This window comes from Aotus nancymaae, unplaced genomic scaffold (genome assembly GCF_030222135.1).
Source record: "Aotus nancymaae isolate 86718 unplaced genomic scaffold, 86718_ANA_hifiasm-v0.15.2.pri h1tg000058l, whole genome shotgun sequence".
NCBI classification, from domain to species: Eukaryota; Metazoa; Chordata; class Mammalia; order Primates; family Aotidae; genus Aotus; species Aotus nancymaae.
This window is the reverse complement of record NW_026988472.1, coordinates 43,373,671-43,388,664: the sequence shown is the minus strand read 5'-3', so window position 1 is coordinate 43,388,664 and position 14,994 is coordinate 43,373,671. Positions and strand designations below refer to the sequence as shown.

Sequence of the window (14,994 nt, the reverse complement as noted above, 5' to 3'; positions counted from 1 at the left end):
CTTTGTCAGTTGAAACCTATGAAAATAGCTGGGCATGGTGGCTCATGCCTGTAATCCCAGCACTTTGGGAGGCTGAGGCAGGTGGATCACCTGAGGTTGGGAGTTTGACACCAGACTGACCAACATGGAGAAACCTCGTCTCTACTAAAAATGCAAAAAATATTAGCCGGGTGTGGTGGCACATGCCTGTAATCCCAGCTACTCTGGAGGCTGAGGCAGGAGAATCACCTGAACCCGGGAGGCAGAGGTTGCAGCAAGCCGAGGTCACACCACTGCACTCAGTCTGGGCAATGAGAGTGAAACTCTGTCAAAAAACAAACAAACAAACAAAAAACTTATGAAAATACTTAATGACAGTCACCAGAACTCTTGCTGAAAACTTCTTTTGGACTGACAAGTAACAGATGGCCTCAAATCCATATCTGATGCTGGAAAAATCCACTAGCCAAGTCTTGGTAGTTACTTAGAGACACTCAAAGTCTCCCAAGGCAGACAAAGACATAAGTGGGTACTGACTCCTGACAAGCAGAGCTGCCCCAGTCAGGAGTGGAGGCTGCTGAGGAAAAGAATCTGGCTGGTGGACTCAACCGGCAGAAATCCTAATGAAACAGAGGCAGGGAGCAGTTTACAAGAAATCTGTTTGGTGGAGACAGGGTGGAAAGACCCCAAAATCAACGTTAAAGGAGCCAAGATGGTGTAGAAATGGTGTTGAGTTATTTTTCTTCCTCCTTTCACTGCCCAGCTCTCTCTCCGTCCTGTATATCACTTTTTCGTAATTCGAGAATAACATATGGGGGTGGGAGGAGGGGTGGGGAAGCCAGCATTGTTCTTAGAGCCCAGAGATGAGAAGGAAATTAATCAGAGGCAGGTATTTGAAGGCAGTGGGACAGAACAGCCTTGTTCTGGACTTCAAAATGGCTTCCTTTAAAAAGAGGCATTTAAATTTCTCCAATTGCTATTTATAGTTGATCCAGGGTAGAAAAATCATGACCATCATGGTTTCCTTCCATAATGTTAAAAATGATCATCTATATGAAAACAAAGAGAGCAAGGGGGCTTTAAGGTTTTATGAAAAGAGGTAAATTGTCATTGTCTTATTCCTCAACAATCCTGGAGGAGCCAGACCTTAATCAGTCCATATTGTATTTCAAACATAACAGCCATATTCTCAATACAAAAGACTCCAATAGATGGCATTGTGAGAGCATTGTGTTTGTGGAATTCTGTTTTAGTTTTGTTGGCTTGGGGAGGGAAGTAAAAGGCAAAGAATTCAAAAGAGCAACTAGCCCAGGTGAAATGTCATCGGTATATTCAAGATACTTCTAAAGACAAAATAAATTTGAAAAGTTTAAAAAAAACTAAGAGAGACAGACAGACATAAATTACCAGACAAATTTTGCATAGGAGAAACAAGAACTTTTCCAATTTTCATACTTATGAAAATGACCGTGTGTTTTGAAGGCCTTCTTAAAGCATTAATTTATGCTGCTGAACACTGTTTCACACTCATGCTGTCTCCTTCTGCATCATCTAGACCAGGGGTGGCCAAGATGGATTCCCTGGGCCACATGAAGAAGAATTGCCTTGGGCCACACATAAAATACACTAACGCTAATGATAGCTGATGAGTTTAAAAAAAAAAAATCGCAAACAAAAATCTCATAATGTTTTAAGAAAGTTTACGAATTTGTGTTGCGCCACATTCAAAGCTGTCCTGGGCCACGAGATGAACGAGCTTGATCTAGACATTCCACCCTTCTTCGCCAGGTCAGTTTTCTCTTTAGACTTAGGCCTGCTTTTCTTGGACCTCCAGATTGGGCTAAGCCTCCTCCTCTGCTTTCCCATTAGCCTGCCATGATTTCTAGTGTGCTGACTCACCGCAGTGTACTCATGCTATCAGTTGATATGTCTGTCCCTTCAATTGCATCTCTCCAGCTCCCTGATCTTTTCACCTTTTCCCCCATACCTCTATAGGGTCTTGCACGCAGTTGGCCCTCAGTACATGTTTGCTCAACTGAGCTATAGTATCAGTTACCTCATCTCATCTTACTAAGACAAAAGAATACTGAACAGCCCCTGGATGTGCAATGGATGGCAAAAATGATTCCCTGTGATTTTAAGACCAGAACATGCTATTCCTTTAATAGTTACTATCAATTATTTAGAGCTCATTTGAGTTGAAATGTCTAAATACTTGGCTATCTTGAAGTACCTATACCTATCCACAGGAGTAGAATTCTTTTTTCAAAACAGATTTATTGAGATATAATTTGCATACTATAAACTTCTAATTCTTCCAGTAATCAGAATTTCATCTGAACCTGAATTTGCTCAACACATTTGAGTGTGATTTTGATCAAATTATTCAAAAGCTACATGATCCCAAGGATTTCTGCTTTAGTCAAAATAAAGTACTGTGTTTGCAGCTATGAACAGCATAGTTTTATATATGCTGATAGTAGTTTTAAAAATACTGACATCCACTTCACTTATATCCATGAGAGCTCAGCTTTTAATGCAACATGCAAGAGCCTCAAGACAGTTCTCTGAAGCTGTCTTGTATTTTTTTTCTGTGGTTAGAAAAAATATGTAATGTGTTCCTGGGGAAAGACACACTATATTCTAAAAGGATAAGTCTTGATGGCCATAGAAGTGATTACAATAATATGCTAAAGTGACCACTAACCTTTACTGAAGGTGATACCTTGGGTTTTTTAAATAGATTTTATTATGCTCTTAGTCTAAATTTCCCCGATAAGTTACAATCCTAATCACTAGGGCCAACAATGTATGAATGGCGCAGGGTGTTACTTCTGGTTTAAAAGTGCACCTATCCATTCTTCATTCACTGGCAGGAGAGGGCTTGTCGTCACCAGTGGAATGTACTTCCTAGGGATTAGGTCAGCAGGGACATCTTGAATGAATAAGAACATCTGGCACCCTTTGTGCACACCAAGAATGGTATTTCTGGGGTGAGTGGGCTGGCCTGGGCAAGAGCACGCTTTTGTACAGCTGATTTGAGTAGATCCTGACCACTGATTATTTGCACATTCCTAACTGCAAATGAAGTGCCAACTATGGCTGCCTACCACAGGACAAGTTCTTTGAAGTTGCTGGGTACATTTCTTTGGTGTCTTCCTATTTACTAAACAAGACTAACAGACCTAATTGTGCCTATTCTCAACAGCAAATCCAAGCCAAGTTTTGCACTTGTCTGTGGAATGTTGCTGATCATCTGCTCAGGCTACATGGCCTGTGGCAGGCACGTCCCATAGAATGAACTGCTTCATGAAACCTGAGACGAGCTGGACTGCATACAGTATGCTGGGGAGGCCACTGCACCTTAACCTCCTGCCCTACTATTTAAAACCTTGGGAGGGAAAGATGCAAGAACATGTATAGAACAAACGTCAGCCTTAGGCAAAATCCAGAAGTACACAAACTTGGGGTTTTCTCCATCCTCATATTTTGCATCATTTCCTTCCTCTTGCCCTGCCATAACTCCACAAGTATCTGGTTGCCTATGCAGCCTGCATCAGGACGCCTAAATCGTTACTACACTCTTACTGTCCAAGTCTTTGTACAAGCCATTACAAGACGTGATCCCTGCCCAATCTTCCTTTCCTTCCCTTGCTCCATCCGCACAAGCAGAACTGATTCTCCCTATTCTGGAGTATCATGAGATTTTCACATACTGCTGTTTTCATGTTTCCTGTGTCACATGATACTTCTGCTGTTTGCTGGTTTCTCTCCCCAGCTAGACTGTGAGCATTTTTGAGGACAGTGGCTGTATCTTATCAACATTGTATCTCCAGGGAACTGCATGATGTGCACACAGCAGGTGCCTAATAGGAATCACAGAGAAATGGGACATGTAAATTAAATGCCATTGGTCCAAATACCTCACGCGTTATGAAGACAGAATGGCTGTGTGGATCTGGGCAGAAGTTGAGATGCTTGTCGGCCAGGGCAGCTGAGAAGGCTGCACCAAAGAGAGGGGACCTGGGTTGGACCTTGGCGCATAGAAGCAAGGAGATGAAGATGGGGAAATCCTCAACTCCTTTTTTCAGTATTTTGCAGAATTTTCTCCCCAAATTTCTGCTTCCTCCCTTGTCCTGTGTCAAAAAGAGACCAGGAAGCTTTCTGATTCATGTGGATATTTCCTTTACTTTCTCCTCCATCTCTCCATTAAAATATAGTTATTGAATGTCTTAAAAGGGGAATTTAGCCAGAATTCATTAGAGTGATTATGAATATTTTAGGTGGAACTTTTTAAAGCACCTCTCATAGCATTTAATTAAATATGAACCATAAAAAGTCAATGGAAATAATTGGAGAATGGAGTTGTTATAAGAAAGAAACGTAAATTGCATCATAAAAATCTTGTACTCCTAAAATGATCAAATCATATTATTTCCAGAAACTGCCTCAAAGAAATAATGGGCATCCACAGTTTTAAAATGTCTATTTAATGTTGAATTTAACATTGACTGTTACAGTATTTTTCTTAGCTCTTTGATATTTGTATCCATTTTTCTTATACTGAAAATCTTGATTCCTATAAACATTAACAAATGTACTCACTTGTATTATTTCATCATGTACATTAACTTGTTATAAAATTATAAACCAACACTAACAACAAAATGTACAGAGTATAGTTTAAAGTATTTTTGCTGTTCTTTTTGTCTTTAGAATATATCCCACTAAAATGTACAGCCAGGAAATCATGTTTAAAAGCCCTTCAAATAAATGTTTTCTCTGTGTGGTTATGTTGCCAATATGTTTACACCAATTTTAGCTTCTTCACTTGTTTCTATTTGTTTTTGATTTTAAGACTTGTTTCTTTTTTCTCTTCTGGTTTAACCTGATATTTTACATATGTAAGCATTTCTATCTCTCAAAAGTAAAAATTAGGAGAGAGATCCAAGATGGCTGATGACTAGCAGCTCGGGCACGTACCTCCCAGTGAAAGCGCAAAGAACGAGAGGACGCCACACTTTCAGACGAATATTAGTTGCTCACGGACCAGGAGATTCCCAGTGGAGGAGCTCCACGGGTCGCCAGGGCGACTCTTGTGGCCGGCGTGGCGGTTTTGCTGGTGCCTTAGCACGCCTGTTCTTGGTGCAGAGTCCGGAGATTCCCGGGCAGAAAAGCACCATCAATCTTAACACCGCTGTTTTGGCCGGCTCAGTGGATTGCTCAGATTTCGGCGCAGGGAATCAACAAGTTGGACGTCAGAGACCCAGTTAGAAAGTCGGTAATTATAAAGACGACGGACGGACAAATATATAATGAAGGGAAGAAACCAGCGTAAAAAGGTAGAGAATACTCAAAATCAGAATGCCCCTCCCTCTACAGGGGATTGCAATTCCTCATCAGTAACGGAACAAGGCTTAATAGATTACGAGTGTGTTCCAATAACAGAAGCAGGTTTCAAAACGTGGGTGATAAGAAACTTCTGTGAATTAAAAGAACTTGTTCTAACCCAATGCAAAGAAACTAAGAACCTTGAAAAAAGGTTTGACGAAATGTTAACGAGAATGGACAATTTAGAGAAGAATATAAGTGAATTGATGGAGCTGAAAAACACAACACGAGAACTTCACGAAGCATGCACAAGTTTAAACAGTCGAATTGATCAAGCAGAAGGAAGGCTATCAGAAGTCGAGGACCAGCTCAGTGAAATGAAACGAGAAGACAAGAATGCAGAAAAAAGGATGAAAAGGAATGAGCAAAGTCTCCAGGAAATATGGGACTATGTGAAAAGACCTAATTTACGTTTGATAGGTGTACCTGAATGTGATGAAGAGAATGAATCCAAGTTGGAAAATACTCTTCAGGATATCATTCAGGAAAATTTTCCCAACCTGGCAAGGCAGGGTAATATTCAACTCCAGGTAATACAGAGAACACCACAAAGATATTCTTCAAGAAGACCAACCCCAAGGCACATAATCGCCAGATTTATTAGGGCTGAAATGAAGGAGAAAATACTAAGGGCAGCCAGAGAGAAAGGTCAGGTTACCCATAAAGGGAAACCTATCAGACTTACAGCAGATCTCTCAGGAGAAACCCTACAAGCCAGAAAAGAGTGGGGACCAATATTTAACATCCTTAAAGAAAAGAACTTTCAACCCACAATTTCCTATCCAGCCAAACTAAGCTTTATGAGCGAAGGAAAAATTAAATCTTTTGCGAACAAACAAGTACTCAGAGAGTTCACCACCACCAGGCCTGCTTTACAAGAGCTTCTGAAAGAAGCACTATACATATAAAGGAACAACCAATATCAGCCTTTCCAAAAATATATCAAAAAGCAAAGAACTTTAACACAATAAAAAATTTACATCAACTAATGGGCAAAACAGCCAGCTAGCATCAAACACCGGTATTAAACTTATATATATTTTAATTGGATAAAAAGCCAAAACCCATCGGTATGCTGCATCCGGGCCCATCTTACATGCAACAATACACAAAGACTCAGAGAGAAGGAGGAAGATTTACCAATCAAACAGAGAGTAAAAATAAACTAATAAACAGCCGGGCGCGGTGGCTCAAGCCTGTAATCCCAGCACTTTGGGAGGCCGAGGCGGGTGGATCACGAGGTCAAGAGATCGAGACCATCCTGGTCAACATGGTGAAACCCCGTCTCTACTAATACAAAAAATTAGCTGGGCATGGTGGCGCGTGCCTGTAATCCCAGCTACTCAGGAGGCTGAGGCAGGAGAATTGCCTGAACCCAGGAGGCGGAGGTTGCGGTGAGCCGAGATCGCGCCATTGCACTCCAGTCTGGGTATCAAGAGCGAAACTCCGTCTCAAAAAAAAAAAAAATAAAAAAAAATAAACTAATAAACAAAAAGCAGGAGATGCAATTCTCGCCTCTGATAAAGTAGACTTTAAAGCAACAAAGATCAAAAGAGGCGAGGAATGACATTACATAATGGCAAAAGGATCAATGCAACAAGAAGAGCTAACGATTCTACAGATCAACAAGATAGAAAATTAACAAGGATATTCAGAACTTGAACTCAGACCCGGAACAAGTAAGCTTAATAAACATTTATAGAACTCTCCACTTCAAATACACAAAACATACATTACCACCTCACACCTATTCCAAAGGAATATAATTGGAAGTAAATCACTCCTCAGTAATCGCATAGCATTTCATAGGTTTAAATTAAATATTGGTTGGCTGTTTGTTTGTTATCTTCTTCCCTTATTCCTTCCTGACTACATCATTAAGTATAATTATCAGTATAAAAGAGGTTTTCAATACCCATTACTAAATTGCATTCTAGCCTGAGCAAGAAAGCAATACTCCCATTCTCTCTCCCTCTTTCTTTTCCTTCTCCCTCCTCCCCATTCTCTCACTCTCTTTCTCTTCCTTTTTCCTCCTTCCTATTCTCTCTCTCTCTTTCTCTTAAAAAAAAAAAAAAGTAAAAATTAAAAGACAAGTTTCAGGTCCATCCTTATCCCCGCTACCCTCACCCCAAAGGGAACATTTGTTAAGTATCCAGTTTCTAAATTATCACAGAGTGCTCTAACTTATAAATACAATAAACTAAAAGAGAGGTCCTTGGAAGGGAGAATTCCTTCCCAAGCAAGTGTTGTTTTCCCTTTGCTTGCTCTCTGGGACAGCTGGAGCCTGTTTACTCAAGCTCCCTTTGTCAGAAACCCAGTGCCCCTCTCACACTCTCTGCCATGAGGAGAATTATCTGTTATTTTTTTCCAGCCAGATCCATGAACTTGCTGGAATATTTCAAAGCCAAAAAAAAAAAAAAAAGTGTGTGTGTATGTTACCTGTTTTCAGGATTTAACAGTTTTTTTTTAAAAAAAGCCATTTTGAAATACTGTTCTCTTGAGCTTGAGAAGAAAAGAGCGGCCTCCTGTGGGAAAAGCCCAGCTCTCTCCACCTCAAACAGTGGACAGGAGCAAATGCAGGAAGGGAGGTGAGGGAGGAGCTCCTTAAATGTGCTCAATACAATCAAAGAAGTCAAATTTCCCCGAAACAGAAAATGTTCTGAGTTTACTAAGATGCAAAAATGTTTTAAGTTTACCTTCTAGTATTCTGATTGCCCAAAACCCACTGCCATTTGGATGTACTATAAAAGTATTTCCCTAAAAGCCACATAAAATATATTTTTAATCAAGTTAAGGTAGAATGAATACTGACAAAATTGCATTTTGGTGATCAAGTGTTTCAAATAACATCCAGCCCCTAAAAGTTTCTTGGATGAAAACAAAACCTGGAAAATGTCATGGGCAGCTATTTCTCTCTAGTTCTGGTACAGGAAAAATTGTGCATGTTCGCCAGTGGCTGGTTGTAGCCAGGAGACTCCATCAGCTCTCCAAATCACAGGGGATTATTACAAGCTTGATTATAAATTACTTGTCAACCCACAACCAACACAGGCTGATTAGTGGGTAGGTTCCTTGTTGCCTAGGAGAGAATTGCCCGAGGGCCATGGGGTCTTCCAATGCTCATAGAGCTAAACCACGTCAAGGGAGGGGAGATACCCGCAAGAAATGCCTAGAAAACTGGTAAGTATATCCACTATTCTGAAGCTCAAGCCATGCCCTGAAAAGTCACATGGAAAAAGCTAAAGCAGACAAGAAGACACCTGCCTGTAGACCCCCAAGGGGAACCACAAGCCTCTGAACCTCTGTTCACCATTATTGTCACTGCTTGAAAAAAGCTGCAAGAACAATTTGGGTCCCACAAAACAGTCCACATTTAAAGAAAAAAAATCAATCTGGTGTTTATTTCCTTACTTCCTAATCCCTTAAACAGTTTATTTTAAGATATAACTTAGCTAATTTTATTGTTCTCTTAACTTTTTAGTAAGCTCGTTTTAAACTTATTTCAATCATTCTTAATCCCTATATTGTCTGTCTTCTTACTACTTTACCTTCATTTCTCTTTTTCTAGTATCCATGTATATTTTAATAATTTCATTTATTCATTTGAAAATATTTATTGATCATCTTTTGTGTCTCAGGCATTGTTTCTGGTGCTAAGTCCACAGTGGTAAGATCTGAGTGAATTACATGAGATGTTTAGTAGCCTTTCTTGAAAATTAAAAATTTTAAAGTTTGGTTATCATCTAACACATGAATATAAAGACTGCCCATCAGAGAAAAGATGATTTTGGTTACATCTGTAGGCCACACGAAAACTGCCCCAATATTTTGTATGGAAGTGAAAATAGCAAGCACTTATAGAGGGCTTACTCTGCACACAAGTCTTTACAAGTAATAGCCAACTTAATCCTCCCAGCAACCCTCTGAGCTGGGTCATTATAATCTCCATTTTGCAGACAAGAAAACTGAGGCACAGCAATCTTAAGTGACTTCTTCAGAGTGAGTCATTGGTGAGCTGGCCTTGAACCAAGGCCATCTGGTTCCAGATTGCCTTTCTCTAACCCCAGTGGGGCTGAGGCCTCCTCAAGGTTTGCTTCTGACAACATTTACAGCAGCAGAAGACAAGTAGAGGCATGTTTTTGGAAAAAGAATTGTGTTCCAAAGACAGCTGGCAATAAATATTGCTGATTGGTTGCCTGATAAGGATGGAATGGGGTTTGGAGAATTTCATACTCTCATGAAATAAACATGTGATTTTGACCTTTCAAAAGTGACAGGAACTATTCAAACTATCCATTTTAATCTTTTCACCCTGTTCACCCTTCACTTTAGACCGTACTGTCCTAGCAGAATCTTGTTATGCCTTGGCTTTCCAAGGGCTGAATAAATGCTCAGACACATATAACCTGGGAAACAGGCATACAGCTACCCTTGGTAGTATCAAAAAGACACTTCTGCTGCTCATAAAAGTGACAGTATCCTATACAAACCCCCCCTCACCTTTTTTGTGGCTGTCGGGACTCAGTTCCAGGCAAGCTAAATAAGATTTGCCAAAATCCACGGTACTAGATCATTTGACATCTTCTATAGGAGCTTAATCAAATGATTCCTCAAGATGGGTAAACCTCTGTGTCTTGGATCCCATGCCCATTATGCAAGTTATAAAGAGTGGTCCTTAGACCACAGTATTGGCGTCACCTGGGAGCCTGTTAGAACTGTAGATGCTTAGATCCCACCTCAGATGTCCTGAATCAGAGTTTTCATTTTAACAAGACCCTCAGGTAATTCACCTGAATGTTAAAGTTAAAGAAATGCTGGAATGGTCACTAATTCCATTTTCCAGATATTTTAGTTGCAGAGATGGAAGTTGTTGTTGATGCTGTACTGGCTATAAACACATTAATCTCTTGAAAGATATATTCTCAGCTTCACCTTGTAATTTAACTTAAAATTATCTTCCTGATGCGAAACAATCTTCAATTTCTTTTTATGGTAGGTCTAGACTATAAGACCCAGTTATTCCTTGTTGATCAGATATTAAGGCTTCAGATGTGCAAAATTATGTTTCTTATGAGACCCACAAAGAAATGGCCAGTTGCTCTCCATCTTTAAAATGACTCTCACTGGTGTTCTTTCTTGAGTGCAGGTTAATAACCTTTCCCAAATCACAGCAAATCCCTTTAGCTTAGATGGCAGACATAAATCTCAGCCCAGCTCCCGTTCAAGTTATCAAAAAGTAATCAAAATAATAACTGCCATTTACGTGGTGCTTACAATGTGTCTGGTGCTATTCTGAGAGTTTAATGTACAAAAAGTAACTTAATCTTCACAAAAACCCCTATTTTATAGATGAGACACTGAGGTACAGAGAAGTTAACAGGCTTGCCCAAGGCCACACAGCTAGTTCATGGTAGGGATTCTAACCCAGGCATTCTGTCTCCAGAGTCCATGCTGGTAACCACTGCACCACACTGCCTCTTGAAATCCAAAATAATGCTGCCCATGGTTCCAAGAGGCCTTATTATCAAAATGCACTCATAAGAAAGACTGATCATTTACTTAGGAGAATATAATTCACTTCAGAGATTTTACTCAACAAAAAGAAATAATAGAAGCTGGCAGATACTTACACTATTTTACAAAGTAAAAACATTACCTCTGGTCTCTAATCCTTGGTTGTGATTACAAGACCACGTGGTCTGCTGCTTGAAAGTCCTTTACTGGCTCAAACCTTAAATTGCCTTATGATTTCTATAAATGAGAAGTAGTTGTAAACTCTAAGGATTCATGATATCACTGGCATTGCTAATCTATTAAATCACTGGTCTGATTTCTCTTTTGAGCTGTCAACAGCTCAACTCTTTTTCTAAATCAAATCTTATGGACAATTACAATACACAAAATCAGGCACAAAGTCTTGTGCTTTGGTTGAAGCAGAGGGGAGCTTCTTGCCCTCTACTATCCATCTCAGTATCCCCTAAAGGCATGTCCCTAAAACTTCAGGGTCCTGGAAACAGGAAAGGAAAATACCATGTGAGACAGAGTGAGTGGCTTCATATATGTATTAATTCAGCTCCCTTTAGCTCTGCCTGATACTACACTCAACAACATCTTTTGCTGCTACACCTGGAAGTCCTCAAAGGATCTTAACCCTCTTCTGCAGAGCTTAAGGGAAGGAAACTCTTTACAAACAGCTGAAAAGGGCACTGATTGACCAATGCTTGGCAAAACAGAAATGAGTCACATAAACATAACAAAGGGTCTTTTCCAATGGCAAAGTAAGCAATAGGTCTGCCAGGGGTGTGGACAGCAGTCAGATATGCTTAACTTTGTGAACTTTCATTTTTTGTTGTTCAATTACTTTGTTTGCACCAGAAACACACAACAAAACAATCCATATACCTAGGCAGGGTATAGGTTAAAACAAAAACAAAAAAACTTCGGTTATAGTTCAGGAAATACAAAAACTGGTAAGTCCCAACCAATAACCATGACCAATCTATTAACCATCACATGAACCCCATTGAGTGGTTGGTTAGTAGCCACTGCCAAACCATTATCCCTGATGGTGCACATCAAAAAATTAAAATTTACACAAGTTAGTTTTAAATAGCTTTAAGTGCTGGTTGTCCCTGGGAGAATGGCAAAGTAACTCCCATTATCTTAATGCACTCAATGCGAGGTGCCATGTGTAGTACCCGACGTCAAGGCTTCTCCCAGATCCCCTCAGATCCCTTTAACCATTTCTGTGCCTCCACCTCAAAGTTAATGGCCTTAATCAACGGCCATTGGGTAAAGGAGCATGAAAGCCCAGCTCCCTTGCCAGGGATGGACTCGGACATCTCTGAGGCACGTTGATCTTCTAAAGTCCCTTGCAGGATAAAGCTAAAGCCACCCTCTTCAAGACTTTGCCTGAGATGGCAGCCTTGCTTCACTTCCTCCCCTACCTCGTCCTGATTCGTTTTACTGTTCTCCTAGGAACACTTACTTAAAAATCACTTGCATGGGAATCCTCATCTCGGGGTCTGCTTCTGGGAAACTCCACCTAAGAGAGCACACTACCCAGCTTGCTATTACCTCAAATTGGTTGGTGTGAGGAATCTTACCCTCCCCAGGAGCAGTTGTGGTGTGCAATTAACTCAGCATTTGCCACACCCCTTTCCTCCCACAAATATATCCATAATCTTTAGCCTAAATTGATTTATTTGATCAAAAGGATGAGACTCTAAACCCAAATAGTATAAAGTCCCAGTTGAAAAACACGTACAGGGCATGTCATGTATGGGTTAGACAAATTGTCAAGTTAAAATTTAAAAATAAACTTTCTGCAATGTGTAGTGTGCTTTCCTTATGTTACTAAGCTGGGCATAAGTAGTTTATATAAATCTTTGAAGTGGAGTTTGGTCTTGCTTGTTGGTTGCTTCTCAAAGGTAGCAATCCTGCAGTACTAAGGAGCTATAACTTAAAGCATAAAATTGAACTATAAGGGAAAGGATTTAGACTAAATCAGCGCATATATTAAGACATACTTTGAAAATTGCTCTTTGACCAAACTTTATATGATCTTGCTTTCTTGTAATTTTCCTAACTCTACGGGTTTGTATGCAGCAAAAATTTCTAGGTTATCTTAGGCTGTACTTACTCTGACACTTACGAATCAAGTCCATCCCAAGGGACATGAATTTTGGTAAACCTAGTGAGAGCTGATAACCCAGAAGGGGCCAGTCTTATGTCACTGCACGCCTCAGGTTTAATAGACACAATAGCCTGGCTTACCTTTATTCCCAGGGCTTCTCCAGAAATGACAGCAACTGTCACGCCGTCCTTACTGGGTTTAGGGATTTGTTCACTTTTTAGTTCCTGGTACTGAGGCTCCACCATCTTCTCTGAGCTCCTCAAATTAACCCACAGCTGTAGGCCATGGACTGGCTCCTCTGAGCAAGGCATCTCGGCGTGCAGAATGCCCCGGCCTGCGGTCATCCACTGCAAACACCAAACCAACAAGAAGGAAAGTAACCAAGCTCTTAATCAGTCTACAGGTGGAACAATTACAACACCATCACTAAGCGAGGCATCTTACAGGTGCTGCTGTCAGAGCCCCTGGGCATTGAGAGGAATAATAAACATCAGTGACAATTGCTGGGGCCCTTTCCAATTTTGCAAATTCTTCCTGTGCTTCCTCATTTGAAGTCAACATGTCGGAACTGGAATTCCTACAAGTGGCAGAATCCTCCCTTTGACATCACTGAGTCTTAGATTAAGCTCTAAGATGGGGAGTTGCAGGAAGATAGTATACCGGGCTGTGTTCCCAGGAGATACAACTTAAGAAGTGAAAAAAGCAGGATTTGGCAGGGGGAGAAGCCGACCAGTAAGGCAGTTACTACAGAGGCTTTAGCCAATCCAACAGAGAGTTCTAGAGTTGAAAAGAACCTTCAGAATTGTTTCAACTTGAGACAGTATGGCCAAGTTTTCATATCCCCACATCAGCAAATCATTGACTGTAGGCCATCCCCAAGTAGAAAGCACAATTTTGGGAAAGGCAATTTCCTGCCACAGAGGGCAGTTCCTAGGGAGGGAAGCAGCTGTGAGCCATCAGCAGCCAGTGTTCCCAGACACTAAGGGATAAATCTGTGGGCCCAAAGATATATTTGGAGGTCCCCAGTATCCACTATACTGTGGGTGGTTAACTTGTGTCTCTACTTGCTCAGTTCCAGTAATGGAACCCTCACTACTTAGAGAAATAATTATTGCCTCTACTGTTGTGCAGATTCTTCAAGTGTTTGTTCATTTCTTCATTAAGAGCAGATTAGGGGCTAGCCCCAAAGACTAAATCTCAGAATCTGGGGATGAAGGTATGAACATCATAGATGCATTTCCTACCTGTCTTAGTTTGAGTTCTCCCACAGAAGTTCCTGAGACAAAGACAAGTGCAGGTTGTTTATTTGGAAAGTGATGCCAAAAGCACAAGTGAGAGGGTAGGGAAGAGTGAGACAGGCAAGAGAGAAAGCCAAAAAGCGTTGTTAATGAGGTTACATCTGTGGACATCCGGAATTCAATCCCACTGGGAACCATATACGTACATTCGAATTGTTGTATGGAGAAGACGGGAAGCTAGGGTATTTAGACTCCAGTTCCCATCCTTCACTGACCAAGAGTTCCTGTGGGAGTTAAATCACTGACACATATGGTCTGCCCAATACATGGGCTGGAGAAAGCCCTCAGACAGATTAGCAGCACTTGAGATGGTCCTGTGCACAGACAGGGACTGTCACCCCCTGAACTCACAATTGGGCCAAGGGGATATGAGGAAGGCCATCAACAGCATCTTCCACACAGCCCTCGTCAGGGGAAAAATCCTTAGACAAAGACGTGCATAATTATTGTCATTATAATTGTGCTTGGCACTTTGAAGAATGACAGTGTTCTGTGAGCACATGAAGTGTCCTACTCAGTTCAAGGCAGCTTATCTGAGGGTGCAACCTTCAGGCTGAGATCCAAACAAGGAGTAAGAATTAGCCAGGGGAAGGGGAAGAGGAAGAAGATTCCACAGAAAGGCAACAGCATGTGAAAAAGACTCTGAGACAAGAATGAACATTATTAGTTGAAGGATCTAAAAGAAGGCCA

General features: G+C 40.8%; 1 protein-coding gene across 1 annotated transcript in view; it reads right to left on the bottom strand.

Annotated features, from left to right (window-relative positions):
* Window positions 1-14,994, bottom strand: part of PIR (pirin) — a 110,265-nt gene that overhangs the window by 57,181 nt on the left and 38,090 nt on the right. Inside the window, exon 5 of the mRNA XM_012434732.2 lies at window positions 13,147-13,353. Coding sequence (XP_012290155.2) covers window positions 13,147-13,353 — 207 coding nt within the window. The remainder of the gene's footprint in view (window positions 1-13,146; window positions 13,354-14,994) is intronic.